Source organism: Bemisia tabaci, chromosome 3, assembly GCF_918797505.1.
Source record: "Bemisia tabaci chromosome 3, PGI_BMITA_v3".
Lineage (NCBI taxonomy): Eukaryota > Metazoa > Arthropoda > Insecta > Hemiptera > Aleyrodidae > Bemisia > Bemisia tabaci.
Genome location: NC_092795.1, coordinates 45,539,052 through 45,558,913, shown reverse-complemented (window position 1 = coordinate 45,558,913; position 19,862 = coordinate 45,539,052). Strand labels below are relative to the sequence as shown.

The window sequence follows — 19,862 nt, the reverse complement described above, 5'->3', positions numbered from 1 at the left end:
TTCAAATAAATTGTTGGTTTAATCTGTTTGAAAATTTCACCAAATTTTATCGGCAGCAGAAAGAAAATTCAGTGAAATTTTCGGACAGCTTAATTCGTTGAACAGTTTCTCTAATAAATGGCTGCGGAATTTTTTGAACGTAGTATGGCGCTTGTGATACTTTGCCTGGGAGGTGACAGCATTCGAGTTGAAAATATAAAACTGTGTGTAGACCCTAATGACTAACATTGGTTTTTGAAAAAAGCTAACTTCTAACAGGAGGCACATTTCAAAATAGAGAGCCTAAGAAAGGTCGTAACCTTGAAACCTTCTACCTCCTCTTCCATTTTTTGTGAGAGATTATGAACGTTCTGAGTGTAATCCGGTCATTATTTTCCAATTTTTCAGGAGTAGCACATTGTGCAGATATGTTCACAGAAAACGCTTCGGATATACCACAATTGAAGAAGGCAAAAGCAAAAATTTCACGAATTTTAGGACGATGGACGAGCGGAAAGAAAATGGAGTCCGAAGCAGAATCTGTTTTCCACTTTCAGTGACCACCCGAAATAAGAGACTGATCATTCAAAAATGTAGCTTCCGATAAATGCAATCAATATAAAATGTCGTTTTTTATAGCGAACGTTAATATATTTGTTAGGATCAAGTAACTATTGTGAGTTACAAGATTCACAGAGGTACCCTTCTTTATCCAATGAAATCAAAGCCGTGTTGTCTCAATTGATTAAAAAATATGTGTGTTTCTATACTAGAATAAACATTTTTTACGTGTCATTCACTAATTTACCTTATTTTTTAATCTATCTACATTATGTTCTGAACTTAATGATACATGACGAGGGAAACGCTTTACATAAATCAAGCAATTAAAATTAGACAATCAAAACAATACACATTTAAAAAAAAAAAAAAATAGTCATGACACGCATTCAAATATTGATCAACTTTGTTGTACTCTGTTGTCTTCATATTTTATTGCCTCATGATGTTTCAAATTTTAATGTAAGTAAATAGAGGTTGGAGAGGACCGAAATTTCTTGTCTCATGTTTTAAGTTTTTTTTTTTTGTCCCATCCGCAATATTACATCGATTTGACCGATTTATCAAACTGGTTCAATTTGATTATGAAATTATTACATTGTCTCTTTAGAGACGTTGATACTATTCTACAAAATTCTAAAAACAGAATTGAAAAACTGCTAATCCGGAGGGGGAAAATTCACTCGGATGAAACGTTGAAATGAAATTAAGTGTACTAATTGCAAGATTGGCATACATAATTTGTACTTGAGAAGTGTCACACAGTTGACTCCTGTCAAAATACCTATTCATTTGTAAAAGTGTCACTCAATGATACAAACAAATAAGCAATGCACACAATAAAGGCACTCTATTCGACGGCTATTGATTCTGAAGAGAGGCAATTTTTAATAGTGGCATTCAATGATACAAACAAATAAGCAATGCACTTATCAAAGACCGTTTATTCGACGGCTGATTCTAAAGAGAGGCAATGCTCAAAAAAATTCAGCCACTCACAATATCCTCGAAATGCGTGGATATTAAGAGTTAATCAATACATTAACTTGATTTGCGTTGTTACCATATCTTTCAAGTATCATAATGAAAGTGAGAGTACGTGCGAAAAACCACAGTCAGCGAGTTATTGAAATAGTGTCAAATAGGGTGCCAAGGTTGCAATATCTACAGCTGTGAATGCAAGCTCTAGGCACCGAGGTGCTAAAAGATCGTAATCGATACATCAAACAGGTGAGGTTGTATCGATGTCGATTGGTTAAAGATGTTAAAATAGCCTCAAAAGTTAATTGGGTAATCAGAGAGAACGGGTTTTTTGTGATCGATTTTTTTATTTTTATGAGTGCAAAATAGTAATGAAAAGTGAAATTGTTAGGAATATTCTCATTATCAGCTTTTTCAACTGATATCCTAAAATGTTTGTTTGAGATTATATTCTATTATTTTGAACCAAACGATGTATCGAATCACTATCAAATACGATCCAAAGGAAAGTTAATGCACCCGTTGCGGCATTGATAATGTAACTAATGCTGGCTGTGAAATTTACTGCAGTGATGGTCCTTTACCGTCTTAATTGGCATAATGACCTTCTTTCAAGAGGTCACAGATTTTCCTGAGCTAATCTATACACCACACGGACCAGCAGAGGAAGTACGAATTTAAGCATTCTGATAAATGTTTTATATTCAGAATTTCCCGTAAAACACGATTCCTGCATTGGTAATTACTGAAATCAACTCCTAATTAATATATTAACGTTGTTATTTTACACTGGTTATGCCAGGAGTTTTGAATTGCCCGGTCACGAGAAACGCTATTTTCTACGCGAGTCACATCGCGTCTCACAAAAGTTTTGGCACGCTTCTCAATCGAGTATTGCGGTGAATATTTGTCCACCCTTAATCGGTCAAAAAGTAAACAATTTGCTGTAGCTGAGCCGAAGCGGCAAGATTGAGGTTGCCAGATTTTTATATAGCAGAGATCGTCAAAGTAAAGTTAGTGTGCGATTTGACTCACGTAGACTATTGTGTTTTCATGAGCGGGAAGTTTGAATTCACGCGCCAAGAAACATTGAATATCTTAGTTAGGAGTTGATTTCAGTAATTTTCGTTGCAAAGATCGTGTTTTACGTAAAATTTTGGTCAGGAAACATGTATCAGAATGCTTGACTTCGTCTATTTTGTCTAAAGGTCCATTAGCGGAAGAAACAGTGACAATAGTGAACTTCATCAACTTATTTCTAGTATCCCATTTCACAGATTACCGTTTATTTCCTGGGGTTGAGGAGGGTCCAATTTGAAACGTAACCTTCAATTTTTGACGCAGAAAGTCGACGAATGGACAGCTCTTAAGTCTTACTTCTGATTCATACTAATGGGATTTTTTTCCATCAAAACAAGATGCAGTGACAAGTACAACTGACTCATTATTTTAGGATTTTATCATTTGATAACGCGAAGAAAATTATAATTTTAGTGTATTTACCGGGCAGACATATAAGTGAAATTTTTCGAGACTACTCATCCTTGAATTCCCACCATGCATATTAACCATAGCATATTTACCAATTTGATGAAATTGGGAGGTTTCAACCTCGCGTTTTTGGAGAGTACAGAACTTCATATTCGGGCATTAAAAATTAAATGGATCAAAAAGCGAGCCCCCTTTGTATTGTATGCTGTAATCCTAATCATACCCTAATATGGCAATATTGTCACTTTATTCTAATGATATCAGTTTTTAAAACTTGCCACGTATAGTCAATTGCCACGTAGCCATCTGCACTTAACAGAATTTCCATCTCGAGGACATACTTTACTAATATTATCGATGTTGTAACATTTTAACGGGGTCCTTAATGTTGACCACTTATATTGTTTAAAACAAAGCGGATAGGAAAATAACTAAACGTATCAGTTAAGACACGTTGAGTGAACTTCCTGACAAATATCCGCAATATTCGCCACCGAGTGCAGAAAAAGAACGCCCCGGAGCACTTGTCTGTTCCCTCTCAAAACGTATGCAAATTCGCCATTCACTTTGAGCGACATGCATCTCATCTGAATCTAAGGATACATTTTGAAGGTAAGCCTGTTTTTTCAGTTTTGAAAAATCAAAAAACCAACTTTCTTTAAATAATCCTTGCATTAAATTAGCTCGCGATTTTCTTACATACTTTCGACAGATTTCCGTCAAGGAAACTACTTTTCGACGGTGTAAGTCGGCAATCACATAACTCGGTTTACGACGTCGCAGACTTCCTGTCATACTTCATTTTTTTTAACGGAAAACTACTCAATGGCAATTCTTTAAAACTGTCGTGATTTTTCTTCTCTATGCGAAGACAATGGATCACTAGACAAGGTACGAATTTAAGCATTCTGGTACATGTTTCTTAACCAAAATTTCACGTAGAACACGATTCGCGCAACGAAAACTACTGAAACCAACTCCTAACGAGGATATTAACCTTTTCATTTCATATTGGTTACGAGGAATTTGAACTGCCCACTCACAAGAAACTCAAAGCTCTACGTGAGTCAAATCGCGCACGACAACGGTCTCAGCAAGTTTCTTATAATCGCGCAATATTCATTTCCCACCATGTGTTGTCCGAACTATAGGCAATTTGCTATAGCTGGGCCAAAGCGTCAAGATTGAGGTTGCCAGATTTTTACATCGCGCAGAGACTGTCATGATAACGTTTAGCGCGCGATGTGAATCACGTAGAGCATTGAGTTTTCATGAGCGGGTGGTTTGAATTCACGCATCAAGAATCATTAAATATCGTTGTGAGGATTTCGAGTGATTTCAATTATTTTCATTGTGCACATCGTGCTCTACGTGAAATTTTGGTTTCGGAACATATATCAGAGTGCTGAAATTCGTACCTTGTCTAGTGGTCCATTCTGCAAAAACTTCAAGAAATGATGTAAATTTGTTCTTCTTGAAAAAAATAACACAGAGGCGTGAGTTAGGTGATTGCCGACTTACACCGTCGTTTTGCTTTGATTCTCAATGGCTCAAATGAAGATTTCAAAATGTTTTCCGTGGAACTGCAATGCAGACCTTTACTTTTAGCGGGAAAATTTAAGACATGCTCTTTGGTCATCCGACACAATATGACAAACATTTGATCACATCAAAGGCACAATGACCGATAATTTGCGTGAAAGTTTTGCCAGTTTTTAATCTAAAAGTTTTCACCTTTACTTTAATGTACAACTTTGATCATCTATTAAGTATTGTTTTTACAAAAAATAATTCATTATTTATTCATACGAGGGATCCGAGAATAATTACATTGGTTCCTATGGATGGGGATCCGAGAATTATTACATTGGTTCTTATGGATGGGGATCCGAGCACTAAATGAAGCTCGGATCCCCATCTATGTTTCATTTTATTGCTCGAATCCCCATCCATAAGAACCAATGTAATGTTTCATTTTAGTGCTCGGATCTCCATCCATAAGAACCAATTAAGTATTCTCGGATCCCCGTCCATAAGAAACAATGATGCTCGGATCCCCATTTCCTCTCTACTGGTAATGTTTTACAAAAATCGCGACTTCGGCTTGAATCATGTTTTTAGATGATTCACCTTCACTTAGTGGTTTGCGCTCTTACGCTGGTGAGGGTCTTTGCAAATGACTTTCATCAGCAAGTGGACTTCTTTAATGGATTTGAAGGAGTTAAAAGACGATTGGACACATACACAGCAAAACAATTTGCCCAAGACGCGGTCCTCGAAGATGACGACGAGAAACAGTGGATTGTGCAAAAACTGGATAATTTTGATTCCTCGAACAACAAAACTTGGAGACAGGTAGGTTTCAACATGAACATTCATAAAATCGGTCGTACACATATGGAAGAAAAACACGCAAATACTTTGTATTACAAATAAAAAATTAAATGAGTACGCTTCATTTGAAAGCTACGTATTAAAAATAAAATATTTTTGCAAGGTGACGAAGCAAATAGCAAGAAAAATAAATAATACATTTTGAAAAAACAATCTGGTGATCAGAGGGAGTTCCTCGATTCTTATTACAGTGGAGTGAAATAGAATGGATGTTTTAATCGTAGTATCCTACTTGCTGCAAAATTTAATACAATTTGTGTTTCCTTGCACTGCCGCCTAAAGAAATCGTTTAATGAAAATAAATTGGTGGAATAAAAACACGTACTTTAAGGCAGTGTTTCAAAATTTCCCTCCGCAGTTTGTTTTTCGTTGGAAAGATTATCTGATATACTTTTGCATGATAATCTCTGAAAATATCTTTAAAAAGAAAAACGAAATCATAAAAAATTCCGCACGACTACAATGATCGGTCATATTAATAAAAGTAGTAAAATGTTGCGAAATAGCTACCTTGCAAATTTGAAAGTTTTTTTTATTTTATTTTCCCAATCGCCACTCTTCCAAAGCTAGTAATGGCCAGACTCTACCCAATTTCGTTTGGTCCAAAGTTTTTGTGGTCCATTTTTAAGTTTGTCCGATAGTTTTTTGTGCAATGTTATTTGAACTAATAGTTTATTTAGGACTTGGTAATTTATTAAAATGAGTTTACTTAGTCCAGTTACAAGCAACGACATAGGTGCTACATTTCGCCAAATAATGAAATTTAACCCTTAGATGCCCAGACCGGGTCAAACTGACCCAAAGATCGCTGACAACACGCATGCCCCGCAGGTTTTATAGGGCGGGTGCATCCGAACTTGAGATGTAAGTCTACAAATACTGCTTGAAAAAAGAACAAGATATCAAATTGAAAAAAATCACATAAGTATCAACACAGCCAAAGATACGTCGTACATACGTTTTGGGTCTGGTTCTTTTAAAACTTTTCTCTCGAACCAGAGTGACAGTTCATTGGCAGCCTAGAGCGGCTCATCGCGAGCTCACATATCACGCCCTAGCGCCTTCAATGTTGCAGATACAACACGGACATCCATCAAGTACGAATAGTTGTATCCCTGCGTGACCTTTCCCTTCCTCTATTTCCACGTTGTGCTGGTTCTGTCTGTCTTATTTGTAGTAGTGCTTCAAGGGCTACGTTAGCAAAACAGCCGAAGATAGGAGAGATGTAATTGGGCTTTTTTTTAAAAAAATTCTCCCAAATCTGAGCGACACCTCATTGTTAGAATAAAGCGGACCATTGCGAGTTCACAACTCGCGCCATCGCGCTTTCAATTTTGCAGATGCAACACGGACATCCATCAAGCACGAATAGTTGTATCTCTACGCCGTCATCAAAGTGAGTCCTTTCTCTCACTCGATCTCCATGTTGTTTTGGCTTCGTTTGTCTTATTTATAGCGGTGCTTAAAAGGCTATGTGAGCAACACAGTCAAAGTTTAACTTGAATTGCATTTGTTGGTCAAACTAGATACCAGGTAAAAAAATAGGGTGAAGTGTCTTGCTTCCCACCTAATGGGTCGAACGCCAAAATAGATACCAGGAGAATATGAAAACAAAAACAATGAATAATAGTCGTGTTTCCCAAATATTTTTCAGCGCTTTGCAGAGAGAAACCAATTCTACAAAGATAACAACCTGGCCTTTCTGATGATTGATGGTCAAGCTAGAATGAGCGAAGGCTGGTTCCAGCACAGCTTTATGTCTCAACTAGCTGAGAAATACAATGCCTACATGTTCATCATTGAACACCGATTCTATGGAGCTAGTCAACCAATAGAGTATGTCCGTAACAAATTATCTATAGAGGACAACATTATGATTTTGTTTCATGTTGACAATTTCAGTACATAGATTACACATACGAAACAGATCATGTAACGCACGTCTAGAAATGTTCGAAGAAATTTAAAAATATAATAAGAGGAGGAGTCGTATGTAGGTATGTAAGTTCAAATATCAGTTTAGGCGTAAAATTTGAACGTCATGCATGAAATTTTAGGCAAAAACACAGTGCGTCGTTTGTTATTTTAAAACAGATATTTCGATCAAGGGATTGTTTACTTTCAAGGTTACTAAACCATGCAACCCCTAAAATTATCATATTATTGACTGTATAGCAACATTTTTGGCATTCAAACTTGTCGTGCGGAGATAGTTTTCAGACAAATCATACTTTCATGAGCTTAGAATGGCCAACTTGTTTCTAAAAGGGGAAAAACAAGCAAATTTGCTGCTTTAAAAAATGTTTTTGAAAATTATAGTTACTTCCGCCCCCATAAACCCAGAAAAGACGTATATAATCGTTTTTATACCGTAGCAAAAAATTATATTTGCCGAATTTTTTAATTCATATTTTCCTACATCAGCGCGTGCACTGAGAGGCAATTTTTGGTATACATGTGCCACATTAGGATAGCATGACCGTCCATAAGTATTGAACTTACAATTAGCCTCGTAAAATATGTGGTTTTGACAATTTGGAGCCAAATGCTCTTCTTAAATTGAATTTTTTTTACATTTATCCGTTACATTTATTCGTATTGCAACATCCAAAAGAACTAATTATGATGGTCCTATAATCAAAATCTGTTTAATTTTTATTTATTTTTTTCCCCCAGCAACATAAGTGTAGATTCATTGAAATATTTGAGCAGTGACCAAGCCCTGGCTGACTATGCACATTTCATCCAAGAAATGAATAAGAAACACAAGTTTAGGAAGGCAAAATGGATTGTTTTTGGTGGATTTTATGCGGGATCGTTGGCTACTTGGATGAGGTATAAATATCCAGACTTGGTTTACGCTGCTGTCGCCTCAAGCGCACCCCTCCAAGCGCAAGTCAATTTTCCCGGTAAGCTGCTTAGCTAGTGTATATATAAATCGATTTTGATGAGGAATTCATCTAATCTACTCTTGGACTACATTGAAATCAAAACATTTTGCATTATCGCCGATACTTTGATTTTTTAAACTCAATACGGAGTTTTGGTTACCTCTTGTTGGTTACCCATGGATCTTCTTTCATTTGCTTCATTACTGGAAGTAACACATGTCGAGAAAGTAATTGCAATAGGTGTTTGATCAATTTAACCCAAAATAAACTGTTTTCCTCAAGCATTTGTTTGGAAAAGAAAAAAAATTCTTATTGAAACTTTGATACCTAAGACTTCTTTTGTGCGCATAATCCCATAAGTTAAGTCAGATTGACACATATGTTTAAATATGTTTATTTTGATAGTTTTCAAAGTTTAATGTATATTGTAAGTTATTTATTTATTTTTGAAGGTGAGATGCACTTTTTTTGAAATATTAATTTCTTGGGTGACATATTAGCACTTTCTCATACCCTCCTCTTTTCATCCGCCACCACGTGTACCCCCCACCCCCCGAGACAATCGGGTCAATTCGTCTTGGCTTGTGAATTCTAGGGATAGTCGCTAAACCAATATTCCAATTCAATTTGACGCGAAAGCACTCTCTCACCAAATACACCAATATTTAGACGTTCCACCTTGAGGGCATTTGAGAGACAAGTCTATATATTTTCAAAATAATTATTGATTTGGACACATCATAGCATAGTCTTGAGCAAACTCAACCCTACACTGTCTCAAATGCAAAACAGAGACACCTCAACGCGATGTTGACGTTATAGAGATACAACTATTCGTGCTTAATGGATGCCTGTATTGCATCTGCAAAATTGAAGGCGGAATGGCGCGAAGCGTGAATTCGCGATGCTTTGTTTTATACTGTCAATGAGGTGTTGTTTAGAGTTGGGGGAAAAGTTAAAACACGAGGTCCCAATAGTCTCTCCTATCTTCGGCTGTGTTTACGATGGATTTTTTTTTATTTTTTCAATTTATTGTCAGATATTTTTTTAAAGATGTATTTATAGACCCAAATCTAAAGCCTTTATGTATCAGCCCCATCCGACCCGTGGAGAACGTGTTTTTAGGAAGCCTTTTCTCACTCCGACATTACCAGGCCAATTAAATTACAGCTCTATAAGAGCATAAATGCATATCATCACCAAGAAAAATGAGATGAAACTATTCGAGAAGACTGAAAAACAACTATTAATTCCAGGAAACTCTAAACGTTTCGTTTTCAGAATATTTCAACACAGTTTCACACTCGTTGGGAAAAATTTCCAGTCCTAAATGTTCGGAAGCCATCAGGAATGCCAACCGGGAAATAAGCGAGAACATCCATGATCCAGAGAAGAGAAAGACATATCGGAATCTTTTCGAGTAAGTTCCTTTCTTAAAAAAAAGAAAGAACAAAAAACATCTTCTAAGCGTGCATTAGAGTAATATTTTTGATGCTTGTCTGTCGCAAATAATCAGTTTCAAACCTCTGATGATTAAAAATAAATTTGAATAAAAAAAAATTATAGTATGTATTGGGTTTTCCGACCACACAATTTTTGAAATTTGATAGACGAAAAGTTTTGTACTTGAAAATGCACAAAAAATTGACATTTAAAATTTAATTATAATCACGCTCAGCGTAGTGAAAACCATTCGGAATCGAGATATTTCACTCACTTTCGTGTGTTTAACATCAAACTACTTTTCCTTTCTGTATCTACCCTAAATTTTCTATTTCTTTGCCTTTCTTTCTCAGTCATTTGAATCTATTTGAATTATAGTTACTTACACATTTTTCATGTGAATAAATGGGCCTGACATAAATATGTTCTCTGCCCACAGTATATGCAAACCGTTGGAAAACAATGAGAAAGATATTTCCATTTTCTTTGCAACACTCGCTAATACAGTCTCTGGAGTGGTAACGTTTTATCGACCGGAAGCAAAGACACATGGTGTGTCTGCCAATGCAGTTGGACTATGCAGGATCATGACTGACGAATCCATCGAAAGTCCTGTAAGTCGTCATCATCAGTTTTTTCGGTGTGATTAAGTTGGTGGAATTTCTTTTCTATCGAAGGCAGAATGTAATGCGATTGACGAAAATTTAATCAAATGATAGTGTTCTATGTAATGGTTGTTGGAAAAAGATCAAAACCATCTATCCTTTAATAATGGAATGTCTCCACTTTTTGCGGTTCTTGTCTTTTTTTGGGTGAAATTTTGTGAAGCGCACATTTATAATTAAACGCTTTAATAATTTAACCCGTGTCAACTCGGTCTGGGGGTTTTTTAAGGCTTTGCCAACTCTTGGGCTATTTTCACGAATTTTCCGGTGTATTTTGCTCTACATTTTTTGTATTATTCACGAAATTTTTTTGATTTTTTGCAGGTCTCAGGACTGTAATATTAAATAAAAGAAGTAACAATTTTCAAATAAAACCGAAGAGTAGAGCCTTTATGATTGGGCAAACAACATAATTACAACGAGAGCTTTTAATATTAAATTGCACGCGTTTTACAGCGAGAGGCAAACTGGAGCATTTATTAAAATCAAGAAAAAATATGACTTAGAGGATCGGCATTTCTGATGATGGCAACAATGTTTCATTTTGAATCATAGGGTCAAAACTTTCAGTGTGGTCTAAGAGATCTGACAGCGTTGCGAAGCATAAATGGACGAATATACGCTAAAAAGAAGTATGGGCAGATCGATCGTGTGCGACATAGTTCCTTTTAGCATAAATACGTCCAAATGCACGTGAAATTCCTTTTCATTAACATGCCATTTTATTTTCAGGTTGAGCGCTATGCCAAGTGGAAGAAAGAAATATTCGGTGATTACTGCTTAAATGCTAATTATTCCGCACTCGTCAATGCCTTAAATACAACAAAATATTCTTTCTGTCCATGTAAGTTATACCCATGTGCCCATGTGTCTATATTATCAGGAAGTTTGAGTGATGTAAATATATATTTCTACTAGATACTTGGTAAATCATGTTAATGAGGAACATTTCAGAGGAGGAGGTAGGTCGTAAGTAGATCTGCACGACAGAAATGACGTAGGACGATCTTTGCAATAAGTTCTAATCCCATTCAATCCTAAAGTTTGTCAGTTTAATAATGTACTATTGAAGTTTTGATTATGCAGTTGAGCGGATTGTTTATCTTTCTTTGCAATGACGACTCTTGAATGTTGGCAACATTGTTTTTCTTCCATTTAAATAAATGTAACATAATCGATTGCCTCACCCAAAAATCGATATTTTTAATGGTTATAAATGGAGGAAAAGCAGCAATAAAACCTGCAGAATCGCCACTACTTGCCTGGCGGATATTACATTTAACTCGACCGATATTTGTGCAAGAATAACTAGCAAAAGGGGCACGTAAAACAGCTCCAACTGTGAAAATACCTTTACCAAACAAAATATTTGCGTAATTACTAATTTAGGGTAACCAACTAATGTATCCAATAATATGGACAAATCAACTAGAGGTTAAAAGAGAGGATAGCAAAGGTAATTTTCCTGGAAAAATCAAAACATTATTTCAGTTATTATTTTACTTGGCAAAGCAACTACTTCTACTATATTAGTAAGTATTTCCCTTTTAAAGCCAACTTCAAAAATTGAAGGAAAATAAATGCAATTTCATCAATAAGCCAATTACTAAAGACGTATTACAATCACAGTATTAAAATCATTGTTGCTCTGTAAAGTTACGAGTATCCCATTATAAGAGATTCTAACATAATGGTATTTTTAATCGTGTCGTAAAATAAGTTCTACGTCAATATAATTTTTCTATCGTTTCCAGACCGCCAATATTTGTATCAAACATGCAACGAGTTTGGTTGGTACCAGACCTCCAGCAAGAAAAACGATATCTTCGGGAACAAACTTCCCATTAGTTATTTCACAGACTTCTGCAAGGACGTCTTCAATGCCAAGTAAGATTAACCACCATTAAGAGTTGGTCATGAATTACGTAACGGTCAAAAACACATGGTTGTTAAATGTTAAGACAGAACATGCATTGCAAAATATCGTATACTATCTGAAAAATAAACGGAGGAATCACACATTTTCCCTCCCTTCAATGCGTTTCAAATATGTATTATTGATAATCTTCATCTCTGAAATGACACTGATCTTTCCGATCGCTTCTACAAGATCTCTGTCACATATTTAGGAAAAAGAAGTGGTTTTAGTTATAGGCCCGTGGCCACGCTGTTTGTGAAGGGTGTACGGGAGGCAAGACCAGATTTACCTACTTGCCACCCATAGGCCGCCTGTATTTTGCCGCCCCTTCTTATTCGTTTTGAAACATCGATACAAACCATCAAGTGAACGTGCCGGAGGAAGAGGGGCGTATAACACGCGTTTACACCGTGTTGGGCACATTTTTTGTGAAAGCCCTGTCAACACTAGCAAAAGTTCACGGAACTTTGCGCGAAAATTAAGTTCCGTAAACCTATCACTGTGTGGACGAGGCCTTTCATTTATAAGAAAAGAACGAAAAAATTATGAAGGAATAAACATGAATGCAATTGAATGATTTTAATTTCCGCCACCGCGCCAACCGCACTGTGTTTGGCGCAATGCGTGAAGTATCTCTACAGTCCTATAGGCGCTATGCGTTTCACACCGACCACTGCTGACTGCACTACGTTTGACGCAATGCGGGAAGTATTCATGCATTCTTGTAGGCACTATGAGTTTCACGCCAACAGCTATACTGACCGCACTACGTTTGACGCAATGCATGAAGTATTCATTCTTTCAAGTATTCAGTCTTGTAGGCGCTATAATATGTGTTTTTCCACCGCGCCGAGGGCTTCTCCTTTCCATCTCAGGTCCGCGGCGTCATCATTGCTCTCTGCACCGCGCCGCTCCAGGCCAGACTGCGTGTTTGGTTTCTCTCTCAACTAGACGAATGAAAGGCGCTGTCACATGTATCACCAAAAGACGAACAAATTAGAAATTACTATACTTTGACTCTCAGGAAATGAGAGATTTTTCCGCCTTTTCTCGTTCGTGAATTTTTTTTTTAATCCGATTTTTTTCTTGATACCTACATTTGAAAAAATTACAAAATTTGCCGCCCCCTAAATTAGCTGCCATGGGCCGCGGCCCATATGGTCACCTCCTAAATCCGGCCCGGCGAGGGAGGTTTTTAACTCGAGAAAACGAAGCATTATGAGAATGGGTGAGTGTGCCAACTACTCGTAGTAGTGCCGTTTATGGATGGCCCCTTAAACCGAAACACTTTTTCACGGACTTAAATTAATTCATCATGTAAGTCTAAACATTATTACTTTTTGAGTTCACCACTGAGTGATCAGGTGAACTAAAACTTTGCATCATAATTCTTTTATTTAAACAGGTTGAGATTCTTCTCGAGAAAGTTGACCAGGCATGAACAGGTAACATTCTGCAGTGAGGAAAATCATCCATGCCTCATTTTAGAAACAACGTCTATGCTATTAGTTTCCTTTTGCAGTTATGAACTTCTATGAGCGAGCCAGAAATATAGTACGATCCTTATTGCAAAATGCAGTGCTATTCTGCCGTGCAAAGGAAGAACGCCGTATGTACATTCGAGAGTTGCCAAATTTCCTCCGATAAAATGTTTATTTTTGAGGAACACCATGGATATTTTGCCTTCAAATTTTCAGAAACTTTTGGTGGAATTGAGAGCAAAATTATCTAAAAACAAGCAGTGAACTCCAACACAATGTGTTGATAAGGCGCGTCATTAACTCGCACATATCAACCCCTTTAGTTTTCATTTACAGAGATTTCAAAAAAGGCAAGCAGCACAACAAGAGAATTCACGATCCAACACTGCAAGGTCAACGACGCACCTTCACGAGACCGTGTATTGTGAATCTAGAAAGCTATTCGAACAAATTTAAGTTTTTTGATCTGCCTCAAGCAAAATCTTTTCAGATTCTTGAAGAAAAGTGCTACGGAAAAATTTAAGCGAAGAAAGGAAAAATTCTGTCGAACTCCTAGAAGATAAAGTCGATTTAAAGGTATTTTGGGGCTTATTTTGGGAGTTGATTTCGGTAATTTTCGTTGCGCGAATCGTGTTTTACGTGAAATTCTGGTCAAGAAACATGTATCAGAATGCCTAAAATCGTACCTTGTCTAGTGGTCCATTGTCTTAAATATGTCTTGATTTTGTTATTTTAAACGTCTTTTCATGCAAAGAAGCTCAACCATGCCCATGCTTTATTCATTCATGAATTGAAAGTAAGCAATCCACATCCCGAAAATCTACCGATTTGCCGTAAAAAATCGCAGAAACTTGATATACCAGGTCGATGTACCCACTCTTTGAATTTACCAATCAATTTAGTGAGTGCACGTATGTGAAAGTCAAAATGCTATAGTCATTTTGGGTGCATTCATTTTTCATGAAACAATTGTAAGTAATTTCAATCCCGAAAAACCATAAATTTTCCGTATAAAATAAAAAAAATCAAAATATGTCGACTCCCTGACGTGAAAATTAAATTCTACGTGTGAAAATACTTATGTATCGATATGCTGAACAGAATGCCCGCCTCTCCTCGTAATTTACAAACCGTTCCTATACTCATCTCAAAATTTTTATCAGAGCTTTGTGTTATTATCAGCTTCCATTTAAACCCCGGTTTGATGGCCGAATCGGCTGCCCAAAAAGCAAGCCATTTTTGAAGGGCTCTATGAGAAATTCGTGATATTATCAGCTCTCAGGAAATCACCCCATGGGTAAAATTGCTGGTATAAATTTTCGAGAGCTTAAAATAATCGTATTCAAGAAACTAAGGCATTAAACTATGGAGTCAATTTCGTTTTAATAATGTAACGGGATTTACTTGTCTTCAGGTCAAAACTCATACAAGGAAGTCCCTTGCAAGAGGCTAATTTTTTGTAATTTCACTCAATTTTTTCTCCTTCTTATAATTGAATTGCTTGTCACATTCTGAGGTCAATCATATTAAATTGTAATTTATACATTTCTTTTTTTCCCCCTTTATTTAATTTTTTGTTTGGAGAAGTTTTGTTGATTTCTTCGGATTTCGAATACTGTAACTTCTCTTCTATTTGGCCGATTTTTATGAATGAGACCTCTTTTAATTCGTGTTTCAACGGAGAGTAAGGAAAAAATTGCTAAAAACTCGCGAAACAATTTTTTTTGGAAAATTGGGCGAATCCTAGCGTGACGGTGAAATGGTTAATGAAGCGTAAGTAATTGGGCGAGGGGCTGAGGATCCCGGCCTCGCTTGGCGACCGTCATTAGCCAAGTCTTTGTAAGTTTAATGCGATTAAAAGAGGTCATGGACTATATTTTACTAAATGGAAAAAATGGTTGTCTATTATCATTTTTGCATTTTAATCTTTGATATTTATATATAAGGTGAGTATTATATATAGATGCAAAAATTAAAACATAAATTGAGTTTAACAAATTTTATCTTAGAATTATTCCATATTATTTAGATACCATTGAATTTTAGCTTACTTAAGTTGAGCTCAAATTTAGTTGCTTTTTCTGTTGTTTTTCGTATTGTTCGTCGAGACGCCGACGCAGTGATCAGGAGCGTGGGGAAGAGAGGGGTAAGTGGATTCCTGTATGAGCCACGTTTAGCTAATGGTCTAATGAGTCTCGAGGCTCATCACAGATTGCACTTACACAGATTGCACTATCATGAGTGGCGGTAGCCACCACCGGGCAAGTAACCTATCCTCCAACAATTGGCAACACAGCACAGCCCGGTCGAGGCAATGACACCATAGTTACACGAACTTGGCTTATTTGGGTTTTTCAGAGCACGGGTACCAACTTTTGAACAGTATAACCGAGGTTACAGATCTGTCAAAGCAACGTTTTGAACAAAACGGAGGAGTTAGATTCTCATTCCGAGAGTGCCGACCTGCTCAGCCATCCTCGAATCAATTCGCTTGATTCTGCTTATATATGCATATTTTAAATCAGCGCGTCGCATTCTTAGGCTTTTTTTAAAAAAACCAAGTAACGTAGACTCTTGGTATTCACTGCACATAAACTAGCGACCCCCAGAATGAGAAACAACTTTAAATCATAATTATTGATGGATAAATAAACTTTTTACACGCTTTGGAAAATCTCAAAAGTTCGCGGTAGTCACTTTTCGGTAAGGAACTAAGGGACTCGGTTATTGTATCGAGCAGGGTTCGAAACGATCGCAAAGGCGGTATACTACGTATACGCGCCAAAATTGGAAGGAGAAGATCCCCAGGTTTACCGGAAAATCTGTGTTTTATCAAAGGAAATTTGACCAAGCCTGAAGGTTCTTAAGGCGTTTTTCCTTAGCACGGCAGTACTGTAATACATCCATAATATTGACGGGGATACGCGGCTGCTAATATTCATGTTAGCATTTCTTTTTGCTTTTTTTGCCAACATGTCTCACTATAAAGGAATGACATTTTCAGGTTTGATGCGTCAACGATAGACGAAGCCACCACAGCCACGAATAAAAAATACAAGGGTTATTCTATACCAGTCAGCCGAGTCCTCTTTGTCCACGGATCCCTCGATCCCTGGAATCCTCTCGGCATCAAGAAGAAGCCCCCAAAGGGAAGTTTCGCAATTTTCATTAAAGGTTCGTACTTTTAAGATATCAAATTAATTCACATCTAACGAGACAGTAGAAATTTAAACAATCATATTAATTTCAAGGCTGGCAAATTCCTAATAAATCAGCAATACACACGAAAATATCTGGCTTTCACCTAATGCCGTATTTCCGTTCCCAACATATCTTATCATCCTATATTTGAAAGTTACTACATACATATAGGTCGCTTTACAGCACTCCCTCGCGCTCTACGACCCCTAACCTCCACTGCTCTCTTTCAAACCACAAATCTTGGGGGATTGAGCACCTTGAAAGTTACTTCATGTCTTTAATTTATGAAAAAGAGGCGTTGACATAAATTTTTACAAAACTGTGATAGTTACAAAACTCTGGTGATCTTTGATGAATTCAGTCAGAAAAATATCTTTGTATTTTTTACAGAGGTATGCGAGAGATCATAATGCTGTATTATAGCCAAAAATAAAATTGAAAGTTTCAGTAAACATATTATTGACAAATTTGAATTATTTTTTTTGGAAAATAAATTTTCGCTAACAGGTAATGAGGAAGAGGGGAAAAAATAAAATAAGTTGAAATGTTGCCGGTAACCCATCGGGCGCTGCCGATGCGCCATCTACTCCCTCCTGTACATTAGTGTCGATAGAACTAGGCAAGCCGCAAAGCCTTCATTTATGTGATTATGCAACAAGCCCATCCTCCAAGCTCGAATAATCGAACAGCCCTCTGATGTAAGGGGGTATCTCGATTTTCACGTGAGCCCTGTTTTCCGTATGAATCTATGCTTTCTGGAGCTCATTCGGAATCGTGTATCTTTCCATGCCAATTTTTTCTTTCCTTTTTGATAAAGACCTTGAAACGGATTATCACCAGTGGCGTGGCGTGCTTCGATATAAAGCAATATTTCCCCATTTGAAGCTATGGCAAAGAATCGATTATTAAAGTGTTAGTTGCGAACACCCTGTTAATCGATCCTTTTCCATAGGTTTGAATGACAGACTAATCTATATATCGCAAAGCACGCCACGCCACTGATTATCACCTAACAATGTTTGAAGGCAAACTTTGATTACTTTCATGATGGATTCGCAATCCTAATTTTGCAATTAATAGTCCGAATTAAAAATCTTAACCTCTGACCGAGGGCCGAATTAAAAGAGGTCATTAGCCATGATATTAATAAAATACGTCTTCCCAATTTCAGGAACGTCTCATTGCGCGGATATGTTTGTTGACAATGGAAAGGATCTGCCACAGATAAAAAAGGCAAAGGACAAAATTTCACGCATCGTCAAACGCTGGGTGAATGGAAGAAAAGAGTTTTTGTCTGAAAAAGAATCCGTATTTTATTATTAGAAATTGTAAACAACTGACCCACAAAATTATAGTTTCATTCTAACGTATACTAAACTCTAAATTACAAGATTTTCAACTGGATCTACTATGCTTTCTGATTTTATCTCCTCTGAGTTTCTTACCTCCGATTTAAATTCTGTCACTTTCACTCTCACTTTGTGCTGTGGACTTCAATTTCGAAGCATATGTAGTGTATTTATTGAATTTTATTCAGGTGTAAGCAAGCCATAATTTTCATTGAACGAATTATTGTTTTATTTTTATGGTTCAAAAGTTTCAAAGAAGACTATTGTTTACCTCCATCCAAAAAATATGTAAGCAGGAGTTTTGAGGGACGAAATTTCGAATCCTCGTCGAAGAAACAGCAGTTTTTCAAAGTTCGAAAACGCTATTTTACTATTAATCTCCATCACTGATCTGCGGGTGAAATCTACCGTTTTTGGTAATCCAGGATTGCGCGAAAGGTTGAAGAAAATATATGAGGATTGCGCAAAAAAAGCACAAAGATTGCGCGAATAGACACCCTAACATATGCTACAGGAATGCTCAAATTTATTTGAAGTTAATTAAGATAGAAGTTTGGCAAAACAGGGAACAGTTTGAAAATAAACGTATTTCAATGTTAACGCTACTTAAGGGTTAGTTCGTTGACAAGTCATCGATGTCTTGCCTTCTGATGATAAAAGGAAGTGAAAAGATTGAACAATCGTCGGGCGTTTAATAACTTTCCTAACTTTTCTCGGAGAAAACATTTAATCGGGAAAAACGAGGCAACGTTGGAATGCTCGTACGTTGTCGAAACACGAGATAGGTTTTTCTGTTATTCGATGCCACGATTATTCTAACGCGAGTTCGAATAATCGCGCCAAACACAGTGTGCGGCCGGCGTTAAACGTATATCAGCGCCTCCAAGACCTTAGGAATACTTCAGGCATTGCACCAAACAGTGCGGTCAGCGCTCAGCCCATATTGGCGCCTACGAGACTGCGTGAATACTTCTCGCATTACGCCAAACGTAGGGCAGCCGGTCAGTTGGCGTGGAACGCATATTAGCGTCTACAAGACCGTAGGAATGCTGTTAGGACTGCGTATCATCATTCTTGACTCTCTGCTCCAGATTTTAGCATAATTAAAGGGAGAATATGTATCCTCATTGTAACAATTGGGACACTTCGATGATATTTAATTTTTTTTTTTTTTTGGTTACATTAAAAAAAAAATAGAACGAACAAAAATATTGCGTCGAAATTTTCGATCCTTTTATTTAAAATCATTTAGGTAACTTCGCGGAAACTTTTCAGAAAAAGTTTGTGTAGCATTATAAAAGCATTATAAAAACATTTTCGCGACCGAAAATTTTTATCTTGCGGTAAACCCCGCCAAGTTTAGTCATCTTAAAATTGCTTATATTTATACCTATAGATTCAAACAAAGTTGAACAACGCATGTAAAAATATCATCTTGAAAGAAAAGAAGAAAAATCGGAAGGTTTTATGAAAGATTGCAATCCAGACGACGTGATCTCTATATTTCC

The 19,862-nt window shown here is 36.8% G+C and overlaps 1 protein-coding gene across 1 annotated transcript in view; it reads left to right on the top strand.

Annotated features, from left to right (window-relative positions):
• LOC109030575 (uncharacterized) overlaps positions 1 to 18,409 on the top strand; it is a 31,327-nt gene extending 12,918 nt beyond the window's left edge. The window contains exons 10-19 of the mRNA XM_072297599.1: positions 388 to 536; positions 5,134 to 5,367; positions 7,061 to 7,242; positions 8,083 to 8,315; positions 9,579 to 9,717; positions 10,180 to 10,354; positions 11,138 to 11,249; positions 12,160 to 12,292; positions 16,809 to 16,978; positions 18,177 to 18,409. Coding sequence (XP_072153700.1) covers positions 388 to 536; positions 5,134 to 5,367; positions 7,061 to 7,242; positions 8,083 to 8,315; positions 9,579 to 9,717; positions 10,180 to 10,354; positions 11,138 to 11,249; positions 12,160 to 12,292; positions 16,809 to 16,978; positions 18,177 to 18,328 — 1,679 coding nt within the window. The 3' untranslated portion in view covers positions 18,329 to 18,409. The remainder of the gene's footprint in view (positions 1 to 387; positions 537 to 5,133; positions 5,368 to 7,060; positions 7,243 to 8,082; positions 8,316 to 9,578; positions 9,718 to 10,179; positions 10,355 to 11,137; positions 11,250 to 12,159; positions 12,293 to 16,808; positions 16,979 to 18,176) is intronic.
• The last annotated feature ends 1,453 nt before the right edge of the window (positions 18,410 to 19,862 follow it).